Source organism: Pyricularia pennisetigena (assembly GCF_004337985.1).
Source record: "Pyricularia pennisetigena strain Br36 chromosome 4 map unlocalized Pyricularia_pennisetigena_Br36_Scf_9, whole genome shotgun sequence".
NCBI classification, from domain to species: domain Eukaryota; kingdom Fungi; phylum Ascomycota; class Sordariomycetes; order Magnaporthales; family Pyriculariaceae; genus Pyricularia; species Pyricularia pennisetigena.
Window position 1 is genome coordinate 1,326,152 of NW_021940921.1, and position 17,611 is coordinate 1,343,762.

At 47.9% G+C, this 17,611-nt stretch overlaps 2 protein-coding genes across 2 annotated transcripts; both read left to right on the forward strand.

The window, feature by feature from the left end:
• Positions 1 to 1,718: 1,718 nt before the first annotated feature.
• Positions 1,719 to 5,006, forward strand: PpBr36_10318 (uncharacterized protein; the record flags this gene model as incomplete). The annotated part of the gene is made up of 6 exons (XM_029897431.1): positions 1,719 to 2,067; positions 2,139 to 2,517; positions 2,541 to 2,938; positions 3,013 to 3,314; positions 3,367 to 3,990; positions 4,441 to 5,006. Exons 1-6 carry the CDS (start codon positions 1,877 to 1,879, stop codon positions 5,004 to 5,006), a joined length of 2,460 nt encoding a protein of 819 aa, XP_029744294.1. The 5' UTR covers positions 1,719 to 1,876.
• Positions 5,007 to 6,533: 1,527 nt separating this feature from the next.
• On the forward strand, positions 6,534 to 8,139 carry PpBr36_10319 (uncharacterized protein; the record flags this gene model as incomplete). The annotated part of the gene is made up of 2 exons (XM_029897432.1): positions 6,534 to 7,162; positions 7,224 to 8,139. 2 exons carry the CDS (start codon positions 6,534 to 6,536, stop codon positions 8,137 to 8,139), a joined length of 1,545 nt encoding a protein of 514 aa, XP_029744293.1.
• Positions 8,140 to 17,611: the final 9,472 nt, after the last annotated feature.

Below are 17,611 nucleotides of genomic sequence, written 5' to 3' on the forward strand. Positions count from 1 at the left end.
TCACTCTATCAAGTACCCATTCGTGGTTGGATGGGATGGAATCAGGTGGTAGTCCTCCACCAACTGTAAGGCGGGCGAGCTTGCCTCGGCCCCATGCGGTATTTCATACAATGCAACATCTATACACCCGGCCGCATCAGCAATGTGGATCAGGGGATAGTAACCTTGCCAGTATACTCTGGAGACTGAGGCAACTGCCGTGGTTTTACCAATCATGATCTTCCCCCCAACACCGCTTTCAAATCCGGGCTGCTGCCGGACCCAGGGAGTCAAGACACGATTTCCCACACAAGTGGCTCCGAGGAAGGTGTATTACTCTCATTCGTACATCAATCAACAGTTGGCTTCAAGAGATTCTCGCCAAAGGCGGACAGTGACGTCACCGACTGCTGCTGCAAAGTCAACATGGGCCTCCATTCGTGATATACCGGTGGCGCGGACGGCATTGGCCACAAACTTTCAATCTGAATTATCCATGCGGTGATACAGGCTGTTTGAGAACCGAAATATGATCAACTTGACTCCAGCCCGTAGAATCTCAGGTGCAAAACCACTGGTAGTGAGTTGGTAGTCGTAATATTCGCATAAAGGCCATTACCGCTTACCCGAAAACCATAATTCGGGAATTATGCACTGGTATTTATTTCGGCGGTTGAAACTACAGACTTTATAACAATGATTAAAATACTGCTGTAAATAAACCGCAATAGGGCGATTGGAGCACACCTGTTTGGTGTGTATTTTCAATGTCGTAAAGGTCGTCTGGGTTTAGCTGAAAAAAAAAAAAAAAAAAGAAAACGTCGGCGAAACGGCAAACGCAGGTTTGGCGGGAGCAAAATGGGAACAGAGGCGTCCGTTTTTGGCCGCCCCAATTTCCGTTTCTGGACGACTCGGATTCCAAAATCGATCATTTTTCTCCTCGTACCGATCTAGTGAGGGCCGAACTAGTACTCAGGTGGGTGACCACTGGGGAATCCTTGGTGTTGTATATATTTCATTTTTGTCTCGTGTTTTTTTTTTCGAACGCAATATTTGGGGGTTAAATACAGTTTTATAATATTCCCAAAAAAAAAAGGATTGCTGCATAATTCCGTAACGTGCTATTTTGCACCAAAGGTTGGGTTTTTTTACCAAATATCAAATTATAATTCTGCTGTACAACGGATTCCGATACATACGACCATGCCCATTGGAATACACGGGATCCCGTCCGCTCTCCCCTAGTTAAACCAGTGAGGGCCGAAATAGTACTTAGGTGGGTGACCACTAGGGAATCCTCGGTGTTGTATGTTTTTAGTTTTTGTTTTGTATTTTCCTTTCTTTTTTGTTTTTTTTTTTCCGAACGCGATACCTGTGGGTTATGTATAATTTTACAATATTCCCAAAACAAGGATTGCATACAGGGGATTGAATTTTTCGCCAAATACCAGACTATAGTGAGACTATACTACCGACACTATCACATACGACCATACCCACTGGAATATACGGGATCCCGTCCGCTCTCCCCTAGTCAAACCAGTGAGGGCAGAACCGGTACGAAGTGCCAAGGGAGCAAGTGGGAGCCGCCTCGCGTCCTCAACTGTAGCCAATGGCTGTTCGCCGTTTCGCGCCCCGCCCCACCCTCCTTTGCGTTCCGTTGTTAAATGCACCTCGCCGCCACCGATCCGTCGCCGTCGTGAGGACTGCATCCCGTTTTCGGGCCACGCGCGATTACCATGGCCGTGGCACTTTTGATTTTCTTTGGGGGAGGGCAGCTACGTCCTGCTGCCCTCCCTTTTGAGCAGGGCGAGGACCCCTCGCCATCCCTCCCTCCCTTCCTCTGCAACAACCGATTCCATGCCAGGTCACTCCCCAGCGGTGGGCAACAATCACAATGGGAACGCAACGAGCAGTCGGTCTTGCTGCAAAAACGCGGCCCGTCCAGGCCTACAAAGATGCGGCATTGGATGCGAGGCGTGAGAGAGCGAGGCTCTCAAAGCGCGAGTTCAAGCCGATACCTGATCGGCCACGCGGGAGCGACAAGTATCGCCAACAACAAAAGCTGGCAATGCAATCGTGGAAAATGTCAATATCCCTTCCCTTCCCTGTTCGACCACTTATCGTTATACTAATGATGTAATGTTTTGCCGGAGCAGATTCTTCACGCAGGTTTACGAGACAGATCCGGACGACGTCTACCAAGCCGATCCCGACCAGATTTGGCTTGACCTATGTAACCGCGGGACCGACGCATACAATGGAGCGATTCACTGTTGCCAGCAGTTCCTTAAGGATTACGTTAGGGCTTCTGAGCGACCGGTCGTGAGCATCGGGCCGGAAGAACGCAGGATTGAACGATCAATAAATAGGGATTTGAGTGTCAGACACTTTTGGGAATCCCTCGTAGTTGCGGCTGATAGAACGATCCTTAGCGAAAAGAGGAGGAGTGTTACTAGCAACCCTGATAAATGGACCTTGTCAACTACACAAAGCCACAAGTCACGGGGTTCAGGGCCAGTCTGGCAGATTTCACACGTATGTCCCATTCCCGTTTCTAGCGGTTCGCTGCTACCATGATTCCGCTCGCTCACACAAATTACGGACAGTGGATTGCCTCTGATTTGTCGACTGAGCTCGAGCTCACTAAGAAGCAAACATTCGTCAAGGTCGCAGCGACGACCGCCGATATTCTTGTTGTCTTGATGACTCTATGGACTCGTGCGAACGATATTCCATGCGACCGCGAGACTCGAGTCGCCTTCCACGCTAGAATTCTATTGGCCTCTATGGGTGGATTCCGCCGTGGAACTCTGGATAAACTGAAATACAGTCAAATCAAAATGCATCTCTCCCGGCCTGGAAAAAAGGCCGTCGAAAACATGAGTGTCTTCGGCGACCTTACATTATACTACAACAAACAGCAGACAGACAAGATTTGTACCTCGCAGGATGATGTGTATGTTACTGTCCCAAATCCTTTGCTTCCTTTCAGTTCACTCGAGGTTTCCGACAATTAACGCACCTGTTTAGAATTGAAATAGGCCTGAAAAATACAAATGATCCACTTGTCGACCTGGTGAGAATCGTCGCTGCCCAGGCAATCAAGGACGGCGCTTTCGATCCCCCGTATCACTCTTGGGAGGATCTCGAAAAGCCTAGGGACGCCGAATATGCCGAACTACATTGGAAAAAAGAAATGTTAGACCGTGAGATCTTTGCACTGTCTCACGAAACTGAGCGTGCCCTCTGGTATCGTACACTTCTGGTGGCCGGCTATCGTGAACCCATGCGGTTGTACTCCATACGAGTAGGTGCAGGTGCTCGCCTCGACAGTATGTGTCCAGCCCCAATTGCAATGCCAGTCAAAGCTAATTCGGTTTCCAGAGTCGTTCACTTCGGCGCAGCGCAACTATGTGCTCTCCAATTCCAACAAAGTATTCGAGGAATACTACCAGCCGAGGAATTTCGATGGCGACCTTGTTCAAGTCGCATTCGGCGAGCATGCCCGAGGCAATGACGAACTGTTCAAACGTATGCGGGAGGCCTCTTTTAAACGAAACGAAAATGCCCCAATCTATGTAACCCAAGAAGATCTCGAGTCTTTCCAAAAGCGGGAGGACATCAGCGAGCTGCGTGCAGAATACGCGAGACTCAAAGAAACTGCGAGGCTTGAAAAGCGCGCGAAGCATGAAGAGGGCAAGTCTGAAATTAATGATAAGTCCGAGGCTGAAAAGGAGGCGGCTCGTGTACTATCTCACATAAGCAAAACAATTGCAAACCTGTGCGCCAGCACACTCAAGGGGTCTAGAGCTGAGTTTTTCGAGCGAGTGGACCGCGAAGAGGGGGACAAGGGCAAATTTAAGAGGGATTTGCAAACCTTACATGTCAACCCACAAAAGCCTCGGCACATCGCAGCAGGTAACGCTGCGGTGAAGATCGGCCAAATCTTGCGTGGAGACATTGTTCGAGGCGACACCTTCAGCAAAGCACTTCTTTCTTTTCTCCAGTGTAAAGATGATGCAATTGCGCCATGCCCAGAAGCCGCTCAGGAAGTCCAATCGATAGAGCCAACACTAGCCCAGAAGCCGACTTGTCTTCTATGCGGAAATTCGTTCACACTGCAGAGAAACCTGATCAGACACACCAAAACTCATTGCTTCCAGCAACCTTTCGACTGCCCCGTATGCAAATGCACTATTAACTCTGCGTCTGACTGGGCCAGACACGTTGTGGATTCCCACGGCACGCAGAACGTTTCACAATCGAAGGCAAAGAAGGCTGCCAATAAGTCACATTTGTTGTCAGCGATTCAACTCGATCAACTCGATAGTTCAAAACCAACATGTTACATATGTGGCAGTTCGTTTACACGTAGGAAAAATCTGACCCGGCACAACAGAGAGGTTCATCACCACGAAGGACTATACGACAAACCCTTTCCCTGCCCCGCATGCAAAGGCCAAGAAAAGGATCACATTATCAACAATGCAATGGAATGGAGCAATCATGTTGAGAAAGTTCACGGCAAGCTCAACGCCCCAGGACTGCCGGAAAACAAGGACAGCTTCGCCCGGAAGCGGAAAAGAAACGAGCACAGGCTAAAGGGAGGAGACGAGGCAAGTGATATCCAACAGGTCATCGGGAAGAAGCGAAAGGTTTCAGACAAGGGCCGACTTGAGATTTACGAGGGAAAGTTGGCCTTATGCCTCTTTTGCAAAATGACAATGGCACCTGGGAGGTGCTTTTCCAAGCATCTAGGAAAGAAGCATCGGGGTAGGTTTGAGTCTGAAATTCACTGCCCCAAATGTTTAGAGTCGGATGAAGAGGTTGCAATTCTCGGGCGTTATCATTGGAGTCACCATATTGCGGAGGTTCATGGTGGCGACAACGGCGCTCTGCTTGTCGAGGCTGCCGGCGTCTCCGAAATGACCTGCGTTAAGGATGTCGGTGTCAGTGGCATTGGGGCTTTGCTTGAGCCAAGCATCACGGATACTGTCATATATCCGTTTCTTGGGGATGTCTAAATAATACGACACGCTGTTTACTTTACATCAGAACCTGGTTTCATTTGCAAGGTGTTCATCACATGCCCGATAAATTAATATATCCAATTCTTGAACGTTGTTGCTATCAGTGATCCCCCGCCACACCCTTTTAATAACTGCATGCTGCATCCTCAAATCATTACCATTACTGTCTGGGTGTAAAGCTCTCGCACTGAAGCTGCTTGTGTTGTGGGTAACATTGCAAAGCCGACAGAGAGCGTGCACCATTGAAGAGCGGTGGAATCCAGTTGAGATGCGGGAGCTGGGGGCTGCCTGTACAGTTTTATGAACTGTGCGTTGTAAGCTATCGCGGGGACCCTTGACCAGTAAGCCACGCCAGCCAGCCTATAGTAGACTACAAATGAACGATGGGACATACCCAACGGTGACCAATCGATAGGATCGCCCTGTTGAGCAGATGGTGAGCAGATGGTGAGCAGATGGTGAGCAGATGGTGAGCAGATGGTGAGCAGATGGTGAGCAGATGGTGAGCAGATGGTGAGCAGATGGTGAGCAGAGGGTGAGCAGCCTGAGTGGGTGAGCAGATGGGCAGAAGGCGCGTAGGCATGGCAGGAGGCCCCGATTCTGGTTCCAGGTTACGAAACGCAGGGATAGTTGCGGTTAAGCTAAACTTCGGGCGGGTTCCGTGTTCGCGACCTCTAGGTAAGTGTTTGTAAGGGGACGCATGCCTGGAAATACTTGCGTCTGTGCAGTGCGGCCGTAATTCCCGGCCTGGTGAGGGAAGTGGTGCCATTTCGAGAGCAGTAGGTGTGTCTGGCCGACGTTGCCATTGGACTGGAATTCTAGACTACCACCCTCCAAATGCGCCTGACAGACTTTTATGCCAACACCACACTCCCGCATGGATGCAGCAAAACACGAGCCATTAATTTTTTAACCTTTCCAAGGCGCTGTACAATGATATTAGTTCTTTTATTTGTTGAAACTTGTGGGGAATCTTGATTGGAGACACAGATAGTAGGGAGCATGATCTTTCTCCATTCATTGCCGCCAACAACCTTGACTGCTGTTGCACACACAACACAAATCCGGATGGCCACATCCCGCCTAAATAGGCAGATTACAGCAACTGTATTGGCATTATGAAGTTGCAATAGAAACTACCCAATCGTTTTATTTTGCAGCCCCATTCAGCGTCGATCTCGCTTGATTTAGCAAGCCAACTCCATCTTATCTAAATGCTGGCGTGCTTGCCTCATCGCCAACATGCATTTTTGGGGCTGGCGTGTCCAACTTGAATGACCAATGGACTGCTTTAGCCCCGGTCGTAAATGTTGATTCTCTATTTTCGTTTTTTCGAAGCCAAGTGTCGAAGAGCAGCAAGGCTTCCTATATAAGGGACTGACCTGTCATACACTAAGGCGCAGCTTTTAAGGGACAAGATTCTGCAGGCATATAAACCTCAAATTTGAAAATACACTCGGTTTACTTCGGTACACATATTACTTTATTATTGTCGAAATTCTTAGTTCACTTGCCGTCGTCATGAGTTCACCAGCTGTCCCGGCAAATCTCACTCATCATCAACAGCCCGAAACTCTTTTACACCAGCTTATTTCCTCTATCAACAAAATTTCCCAGGATGAGAGCTTTCAGCAGCTACAGATCATCCTCAAAGACCATGAGATTGTTCAAGAGAAGCTCCGCGCCACAGACAGTGCGTACAGAAAAAATTTGGAGGAGCTGGCTACACTGACTGCGGAACAAAAAGCCGAAAAGGAACGATTGACGAAGAAGATTTTGGAGCAGAACGCGGAGACCAACAAGGCCTTGGGGGACAAAATGACAGTCTGTAGACAATTTGAGGCACAGAAAACCATAAACGCGGATTTGGAATCAACGATCAAATCACTCGAGCAGGAGCTAAGCCGAGCGGTTGCACACAGCAAGAAGCATGAGGAATCCGTTGACAAACACAAGACCATCCTTGAGAAGCAAAAGGAGCAGATAGCAGCCGCAAAAAAAGAAGTCGCTACAGCAACGAACAAGTTGAAGATGGCTAGCGACCAACTAAGCGTAAAGTCCGACGTCCTGAAAGAAACGAAAAGAAAACTTGGGTTGTTTCAATCCTACACGGTGAAACTAACGCCACTTGAACTTGAACGAGGTTATATGTAGGTTTTGTTCAGAATCTGTTAAATATTAAATGACCGAATTCTGACGCTTTTGAACCAGCCCTGAGATGCTTGCCTCTCTGTTTAAAGATGCATCGACACTGTTCGAGGAGTTTCTGGGCATTGACCTTGACATGGACTGCCTACAGGAGTTGAGATCCTGGGAACGCGTTAGGGATCATGCAGCCACACAACATTCGTTCCCACTCCCGGCCTCAAATTCGGCCCCTGCAAAGAAAATGAGGGTCAATATGGGCTTGTCTATCTATTCCAGGGCACTGGCTAAACATGTCTTTCGGTCAAACTACCTCTTCCCTGATGCTGAGGAAGTATTGGAAGCTTTGCATGCGAAAGACACCCTCCAAGGCACGCTTGTTCGGGCTGTGCTACTTCAAGTGTTGCCCGGTATGCAAAAGAAGCGTCAAGGTACTTTTGCCAAAATTGTCGTCGATGAAGTGTGCGAGGTTGTGGCTGGCTTGATGTCGGGCGACCTCCAAAAGAAGTTCAGAGGGCGCCTTGAGCAACTTACAATCACGCTGTGCGGCAATTGGGAGGCTGTACAAAGGGTTCATGAAAGAATTCGGCCTTCCTTTGCCTTATCGGAAGATGATTGGAAGGTATTACCGGTTTGGTCAGATTCAGCTCCAATACCCAATGGTGCCTCACAGCGATCCAGAGAGGATAAGGATGGTCAGTCAGGACAAAGGGACCCAAATCTGTCGACCATTTCAACGGACGATATAGCCAGGGTTGTGTGGCCAGCTTTCCTTGCTACCGACGAAGAAGGCACGTCGGAACTAATCTCTTTCGGGTATGTGATATCACGTGACGACGTCCAGAGGGCCGCGAATGAGGACATGCCGAAAAGGGCCATGCGGAAAGCAAAACGCGACGGCGACACCGGAGGGGAGAGAAGGCGACGAGATTCAGCTGTTTTTGTTTCACATGGACCTTCCGATTTGCCAAAAATCATATAGGCGTCGCAATTGGCCAGAGACAGGACAAGGTTGATGTGGGTTGGTTAACGGCGGCAACACTGAATTGTATTTCGTTCTTTGTAATGATCCTCTTCCTACTCCAGATTGATATTTAAAACACTTTCGACGTCGGAAGTTTGAGCAAATGAAAGCAGTTGATCGATATGTAAAATCAGCAGGTGAAACTATAAGAATTAAAACTATCACAGGATGTCTTGCCGTGGTCTGGCGTGCTTTCTTCGTGCGAAAAGTACCAAACATAACGATCGACCAAAGTATGTATCAAAAACGCTGACACTAGCCAATCCAACAGAGTGAATGTCCGCAACCGATTAACTACCTTTAACAGATGTGCCTTTGAGGACATCAAATGCGGCCCTGAAGCTCGCGATGTCCTGTGCGAGCCTCTCCCTCTCTATCCTCACAAGGCTGCTTTCACCAGCGATCTGCTCCAACTGAGCCTCGCCTAGACCATGCACGAACTTGGAGTTGAAAACGTTCAACGGGCCGCTTTCGGCGTAAAGCAAATCGTGGTGTACGACGTGTAAGGATATGTTGTCAACAAAGCGCTTCATGGAAACCTTGTAGTAGCTTTCGAGGACATCGTGAATATATTCCTGCATATTTTCGGCATTGCTCTGATTGTAAGTTGCTATGCTTTGGAGTTGGTCCTCGGTAAGCGTGTGGGCGATCTTTTCCGAATGCCATTCTACCAAAGTTTCGGATGCCGCGCCGGCGACTTTTCTGATATTGGAAACAAGCCGGCTTCCTTGGTTCTTTGATAGGTTGTCGTTGAAGTAATCGTTCAGTGTCCATGGGGGGCACCCACGCTCCATTTTCAGCAGGAGCTTTGCGTGCTCTTCAGCACTAGCAAAGGAAATACCAACGTGATCACGAATGAACATTTCACACAGCTCTTCTTCGACTTGGGAGTCCTGGCAGATTGCCTTGATGGCGTCTTTGAGAAAGCTTTCAACCAGACGGCTGGCAATCCAAATATATATTTTCGTGAGTGCTTGCCAATTTTTGGACTGCTCCATGAATACAGTTGCAAGTAGCGATCCGTTGAACTGGCCAGGTGAGCAATGTCAGCTTAGGGTCGACTATTTGTAGGATAGGGACAGGTAGGTGTTGGCTTGCCGTGCCTAGTTCAGCACTCCGGCTGTTGGTGTAAACTTTGCGGATATACTCCATGATGCTTTCGTCACTCTCGAATGAGTTTTCCATTGCACCGAAGGCGCTATTTAGAGGATTGCAGTCGTTTGATGCAGAGAGTTCATTGACGATCGGAAACACCTTTGATAATTCGATAGAAGGATTAATTGAATTGTTGCTCTCAGACGTGAGACGCCCAGGCTCATCGACCAAGACTTTCTTTCCCTTTTTCTTTGGCAATACAGTCGGCCCAAAATTCTTCTTATTGGTGAATGCTCGAGTGTGGCCGTATGCACATATCCCAGCTGAAAACTGCTCGTCGAGCTCCACGATGCGAGTGATGAGCCTGTGAGACTCCTTGCTAAAAAAATCGACATGCTGTGTGTAGTTGCCATTCAGTGCGTCACGAGTGATGGACTGAAATTGGTCGCACAAGCTACCTAGATAGGCTCGCTGTGAGTTGGAGTCAAATCTCGGGGGCCCCATGGCACGCTCCTTATCTGACAGCGTCCGCAGCTCTTCTTCGACTTCGGACCTAAGCTTTTTAAATTCGCTTTTGACCAGATCGGCCAGAAGGGCACGAACTTGGGCTTTGAGCGCTTCGATTCCCGTCTTGCCGGTCCGCTTCAAGTCCGACCATGGCTCCGCAGAGAAGAAAGCTGTTTCTTTTCTTTGGCCCTCCTCCAATGTCATGCCGGCGTCGTCTGGGCCACGGTTTTTGACGATGTAGTAGCCCAATGTCAATTCACCTCTTACCTTTAACGTGGTCAATTGCAATCTGTTTTATGGTAGTTTCGATCGCAAGGTCTGGCTTGGTCAAGACAGCCATGGTCCTCTTCATGTTAGGGTCAACCTTCTTGGCTAGCCTCAAGATCTCCTGGGTTGCTGGGTCGACGTTGGCTGGAACTATGGCGAGGATACTGGCATGTCACGTCGTTTCAGTTTGTATTAGCGAGCGCATGACTGGATTGCAAGAAGACATGTGGCTGGTGACATACATGGTTCTAAAATCTTTCATATAGGTCATTACCATGTTTCTAACCAGGACAATGTCGCTTTCAGTAGTTAGGCCTGGCCAGAATGCCGGGTAGTCAGAATGATCTCGCTCAGGCTTAGGTTTTTGGGATGGATGACTGCGACGGGTAGACTCACCAAGCGTTTCTGTGCGGAATATGCCAGGCACATCGATTACGGTAAAGTGCTCTTGCTATGCCCCATTAGCATGTTGTACCTGCATAACAGTTGCGCAACAGTGATGGAAAACTTACTTTGGGACTGGAGATTTCGACCTTCAGCAGATGTTGGCTGAAAGCATTCCCAGGATCGAGCTCGCCCGGACCACGCCGACCTGAGCTAATACCAAGCTCTTGATTGACGTCTCTGAAAACTTCGCCGAGCTTAACGTTATCCATCTCCACCGATGTGTTCCAAGTGCGAGAAAAGCGCTTGAGCCTGGCAACCTCATCCTGGTTTGCATCCTCGTGGGGGACGATGGTCACAGTGACGGATTCAAAATCTTCACGGCGGCAGGTAATTTGAGTTGCGTAGCGAGTGCACAACTCTGCATCCCGTGGGAATGCGAAGCCAGTGATGCCCTCGAGGACAGAGCTTTTGCCGGAGCTTTGGTCACCGACGACGACAAGCTATGTACGAGCCAAGACTATCGTCAGAAATCATGAAAACAGCACCGAATGTGTATGGTACAATTAGGCGGAATAGGAGTTATACCTGTGGAAGGGAAATCCGGCTACCGATGAGTTCGCGGAGTTTATCGACCTTGTCCAATGTGGCCGAATTCCCACGCTCGCCGAATCCGCCATTAACGCCATTGACAAAGCCAGAATTCATATCGCGCAAAGGAGTAAAATATAGCTACTCAGGCTGGATATTGGAAAAGCTATGGTCTTCCAGGCTTTGAAGGAATAGGGCTCGAGATAATGGGCTGAGATGAAAAGCTGAAAATCATATGAACGAATATAATAATAGAAAACGAGAGAAAATTGCCCAATTTATAAGTTTAGCGGAAGCTGGAAGCTTACAGGAATTTGGCGCATGCGGGCACCTCTTAGACACTTTCTGATTAGATTGCCTTCACTGTAGAGCAGCAAGGCACTGTTTCAGCAGGGCCTATCGACATGGCCTTGACCGAGATCAGCAACATCGTCCCACAGAATCCATTTCTCCTTCTCGGGTAACTCTCCATATATCAAAGTTGGTTTGTTGGATGATTTACTCCGAAGGCCAATGCAGATGGGCCACGCAGCTGCTTATCTCAATCACGCAGACAGCAACCAATCCTCGCGTTAAGCTACAACATGGTGAGTCATCGATCCGTGTATCCATGCCCTTTTGGTAATATTCAGTGTTAACAAGGCTCTTCGTTGGCGGGTACCGGTCCCAGCGCAAAAGGACGATTTCGTGTTTTGATAAGATCTATGACTCTGGCATCATCCCATGGATTTCCCGGAGTCAACAATCAACCACAGCAACTGTCAATTTCTTGTGGATTCATTGTTCCCAAATAGCTTTGTTAGCTGACTATCGATATGCAAGGTCGTCTGTGTACCGTCCAAGGCCAATGTCTTCATCAACGGGTTGTCAGACTGCTTTGCTAAATTTCTCAATAGTTGTAACTACGAAACGCGGACAAAGGCATGTTCTGTAGCCCGGAATTATGCAATATCGTGCTGCCAGGTAGCCTATATGAGAATCCTGCACAAGAGGAGGCAAACTCCGTGCATCAGTTACTTAAGATTATTAATGCTGATCTTTTCCAAGCCGGCAATAGTAAAACAGTGGCTGAATGTTTACGATCAGCTCGTGTATCTCCTACGCAAACCTGGCCGCTTACCATACAAGCCCCAGCCTATTAAGTGCAGTCCGTCACGTCGTACATCTCATCACCAATTGTAACTATATCTACTTATCTTAATCCCGCAATTGTGCTTATGTAGTCGGCCAGGATAATAAACAAGACGAAGGAGCTGCAAATGCTTGGTAGTGGACAACGTAAGTATTTGTTTAACGGAGGACATATATTTATTTTCCCATATGCACCGCTTATTAAATTTCCTGGCTGGAAGGGTATTGATGTACCCTGTACAATAAGCTTTTCTACTGGCTACCAAGGGAGCCACTCGCATCCTGGATGTCTTCTTTATTTTTCTGGCTGTGACCGTATACGCAGTTCAGGGGCAATCACGTCACTATCACCTCACATTAGCGGTGGCTGCACTGCGGGAGGCCTACCGTATACCACCTTGATTGTGGAGACAAAAAAGGCATTTCAGGTTCCTATCCCTCTGCATGTCTAACTCCAGAAGCCTCAAGAAATTCCCAATAGTGCTCAGATATGGCGTGGGCGCAAAAAAATGGCCGCATTCCACTGGGCTTTGCGGTCGAAAAAACATTCCACGAGCTAGTGTTGCAACTGACCAGCACTAAAACACGGTTTGAAGAAAAAGAGCCCGAAAGGCTTCCCCAAATGAATACTCCCAGGTCGGAGGATGTTCTCGCCCCACGCCATGAGCTCAAGCTTGCAAATGACATTGCCTACTTGACCTGCATTAAAGACGGACCTGAAGCTATACCAGCTGTTTGTCTAAAGGAAACTACAAGGGGCCTGAATGTAAGACTAGCTAGCAACGAAAGACCTGAAGAAAAAACAATCACTTGCCTGCAAGTGATCCTGGCAGAAGTGAGCATGTATGCTCAGCGTCGTAAGTATTTGCAAGAGCTATGCTTTGTTCCCAGACGTGTTTTGGCCGGCCACTTCTAATTTTGAAAACCAAGCAGAACCACCAAGTCAAGAGTTTACCAATCACGTTTTCGAGAAGATCATATCACTTTCGAAAGATCGCATCATTCAACGCATTTATCCATAACTGCTCACTCGGAAGAAATCCTGGGGTTTCCACGGCAACGACGCAAACAACAAGCTGGACAAGTGGTGGATGAAAAGGGGAAAGATATCACTAGGCATGAGACTTCAGTCCATATTTTAACAGCTTGGACCCATCCAATCGCGTTTTCCAGTGACCTACGTGGCTATCACTGAACTTCATCGCCAACTCAACGCTTTAAAATCAGTTGGGTCATGGCGGAGCTGAGACAGCAGGGTTGTTTTTCCGGCTCCTGGAAGGCCGTAAATGCCGATTATGTTTGGAGTTTTGGTTTTGTTGACGCACATTGCAGAACTTTGCTAGTGGTGCTCACAAAACACGTATTGATGAAGCGACAAAAGATGAGATAGAAAACAAAAGGTTTCAAGATTTGAGGGGACAAGGGAGAAAATGGGAAAATAGCCTAGGTTTGCAAGTTCAAGGGTTAAAGGAACTAGGGAGAGCATTTGATCGAAATGTGCCACCTGCTCAAGGTTACATGCAACATATAAGGTAAATGGCAATGATGTTATCTTAACATTATTAAGCATAAGCAGGAAGGATAATGCAATAACATCAAGCTGTTAAATGCAGAAGGGATTTCCCCTCCGCAGTTTCCTGCACTTATGCAGAAGCCACCCGCCTTAGTATAAACGGGCCAGAGTCTCCGGCTGCAGGTAATTAACGACAACGGGAAACAGTAAAATTATACCTCACACCTCGACACTATGCAGGAGGCCGCCGGCCGCCCATACTGGTCTTGAGGTCTGGAAAACGAGTGGATAGCAACGCTGATTTGTTAACGACCGGATCAAAGCTACTTTCGGGGCATGTATTAGTTGCTTGCAGGCAGAGTAACCAGCTCAATACGAATACAATCAGATTTCGCTTGGTTCTAAACGCCCGCTTACGTCAAGCGTCGGCGCCGACGCATTGCAGCGACGAGATTCCGTGATCATAGGCCGAACCAAAAAGCTCCATTCGTTTATCGTCAAGGAAGCAAAGGCCAAAAAGCCATCGCCCTCTTTGCCCAAATCCTGCAGATCCGCGGATCTAACCCATGTCGTCCTGCAACCTCATCGACCTTGCCAGTCTTCCTAGGGTTGACAACCTCCCTCACATCTTTTAATTTTCGTCCCCTCGCACCGCACGCAAATGCCACGATGCGATAAAAAGCCCACCGCAGGCTGAACTTGGCCACCATATACAGCAGCACACCTGCAGGCACCGCAATACGCATATGACTTTGGAAGCGGTGTCCGTCAAACCGGGCTCTACTGATCGTAAAAACGCCGTCGGCCGTCTCGCTCAATCGTGCAATTGATGTAACAGCGGCACGGCGCTCGACCAGTTCCTCACGTAGCCGGGCACGATGCCACGATACCGGAGCTTGGCGGGGTAGGGATAGAAATGTGTGCCAGCAGTGGAGGGCGGTGCTTCGGCAGTGGAATTTGATTGCTCGTTTCATTTTTGTGGTAGCATTGGGTAGTGGGACAGCTCTTCAGGGACTCAAAGTCGAATTTGGTGTAAAGCAAACGACAAGGTACAGATGGATCAAATGGTGTTACAGACCGAGTTCCATCCTAGTTGTTTTGTTGTTATGCTTGGGTGGCGGAGCGTTTATTCCGTGTGTTCAGGGTTTCTACTCCATCTGTTTATTGGTTGACACCCGTAGCAATTTCTCTTGGCCAACTCATATGAAAAGGAAGGTGAGTCTTGGTTGACAATCCAATCAACCAGTCGAGGGAGCTTCTCGCCCTACTTAATGTTTTCAACGATGCTAGAAGGCCGCACATCCAACCAATTGATTTCTTCGGCAACAAACCCTTGCTCAAGGTGGCTTTTTTCAGACGCAAGGGTATGTTTGCCGTCAGGCCCCAACTGGTGGCAACAAGTCGGACAATACCGTCCGGACTCGAGAGTCCTAAGTTTGGGGCCAGCAGGCATCAAGATCCGATGTGAAACGGGTGTTGAATTAAGCGGCACATTAAGCGACCGAATTCAAGGCTTTTCGAATTCGTTTACTTCAAAAGAACGCCAGGGACACAAAACTGAGTTTGTATTGATCCCAAACGCACCGGTTGGTATATTAGAAGACACAAAACTGTTTGTTTGGGCTTAAAAATATCTGAAAATTTGGAACGCATTGGAAATTTCTCAATCCACGTTACTAGAGCCTTATTGGGACCTGTCCGTTAAAGTCAGGCCCAGAAAAGCCATCTCCTTTTAACACAGTTAAGGCGGTGGGCGACACCAGTGTTGGTTTGGTAATTGAGTGACCTTATCCCTGCGTCCCTGTTCAAATTGCGGCACTAGTCAATACCAAGCGTGGCAGTCAAGCCCAGGTATAGTGAGGCATTTCAAGATACCTACCACGAGACCAAGTGAAAGCTCCTTACTTTATTCCTATATGTGCTCTACCAACTGGACTGTTCGTGAGGAGCTCCAAGTACCTACCGTGTCTAGTGCGCTTTTCTGTGCCTGTCTCTATCTCTTTTCTTTTTATGGGTCTTCCTTCATGTCGAGCGCGACAAACATAATCGCAAACATCTATGGGAAATTCCATTTGCCATTATTGCTTTGGCCCATCCAGCCGGATCACCTCATAAGTCCCTTTCGGTTGTCAAAGTCTTACGTGTTTATATTGTTCTCGTTCTGATTTCTTCTTTTCGCCATCCATTTTCCACTACTTAAAATCCCTATTCTACCTAGTTGTATACCTATCATTTTTCCACGCCACTTTGATCCCTTTGGATATCATGGCGTTCAACATTAACATCCTCCCTCGCATGTCTGAAACAGTCCTTGGGGATAATGTCTTCGCTCGACCATCGAGCAAGCCCTTCGTCCATACGTCTGCGGGTTTGAATATGTGTACATATAACCCGATTTCCATTCCATGTAGCCTGATAGATTGACTCCTGTCATCGCATCCTCCAAGTTCGATTTCCTTGCCATCTTTCAGAGCAATGCATATGTGCGGAGTCTTTTTGGCGTGTTTCAGGAAAAAGAAGCCGCGAGGCCAGTTTATCGTTGGTTTGCCTGTTCTTCTCGTTGTTCCAACGCACTTTGATCCCTCCTATTCATGTCAACTAACGAAAGCCTGGATACAGTCTGCTCCGGTCAATGCCCACAAACAGCAATTTCGCATCGAGATGTCGCCCACAAACGTCACCTCGCCACTCAGCATTTGCGATTGGAAATAGCAAGGGTGGCGAAGCAGTCTTTGGAGGGTCAGAAATAGCTTAGATTTACACTTGATAGTTCTCAACCTTTCTTGGATTTTGGATCAGTTCGGCGGATTCCTGAGCACCCGTTCTGCCTCGGCTTTAGTTATTCAGGCATTAGCGGTCAGTGTCCACGTGTTAGTGGTTAAGGCACGGCTGTTAGGTGGTTGGGGTTTGATGTTAGCGTTCGGGGACTCGGTTTATTTATTCGGAATGTGAACCAAAAAAAATATCGCAATACGTAGATTTGAGATATTGGCACTAGAAAATGGGCAATCGAGAACGTAAACCTATGAATATTGGTACTTTTAACCTTATTCAAGCTATAAAGGTATTTTCCGTTCAATAGAAAGAGCTGTATCAAAGTTGCACACGATGAATTCTGTGCTGTAATCTGCTGGACACTACTATCATAATTCTAGATATGAAGAGCACGATGTCCCGCCATCGCAGACACCAAACTCGAGACTAGGCTCCTGAAGAGGCAAAAGGCCCGGATCGCTACTTCGATCCAGCGCAGGATGATGGGAGATGGCTTGTCGGACTTCCCTCCCAAATCAGCTGAAGGCCAAATTATGGAATCCAGAGATGCTGGACTGCAGCAGTTATAACGCTTACTCTGCACTTTATGAGTTACACAGTTTCTCCTTTGGTGGAGGCCTCTTTATTTACATTTCCATTTCAAAGTTGATTGGGCACAGTTCGTGTTTGTCTGAAAGTGTAACAGTGTGTGGTGTTGCTGTGGTTCTGTCGACGGAGCGAATAAGGAACCCGGTTAATAGATATTCTTTTTCATAGCTGCTTTTGAGCTGTATGGTGGGGTCATGGATCCAGGTTTCGATGGCGAATTTGTCTCGATAAACATCCCAAATAGTGCAAGTCATTATTCAAGATGGCAGATATTACGAAGAAATCGCATCAGATTGGCGCGTACCAAAAATTGGGGAAAGATTGCTAAGGCCAAGCTAAGCCAAGAGCCACTGTCGCTCGCGTCAGAGTCTTTTCATAGCGGCAGTAGAGAGCAGAAGTGAGAATGGGAGGGGTTCGTTTCATTGCGCCTGTTCCGGAAAGGCTTCCGTGCCGTTGATGTTCTGTGCGCGAATGGGCCGCTTCTTTCGGACAATATCCAAGTTCATAACAAGAGTGATATATGTCGAATGATTGGTGGAATCAATCAACCAAAGTTGAGCTTGTCTCCACTTACCTTGG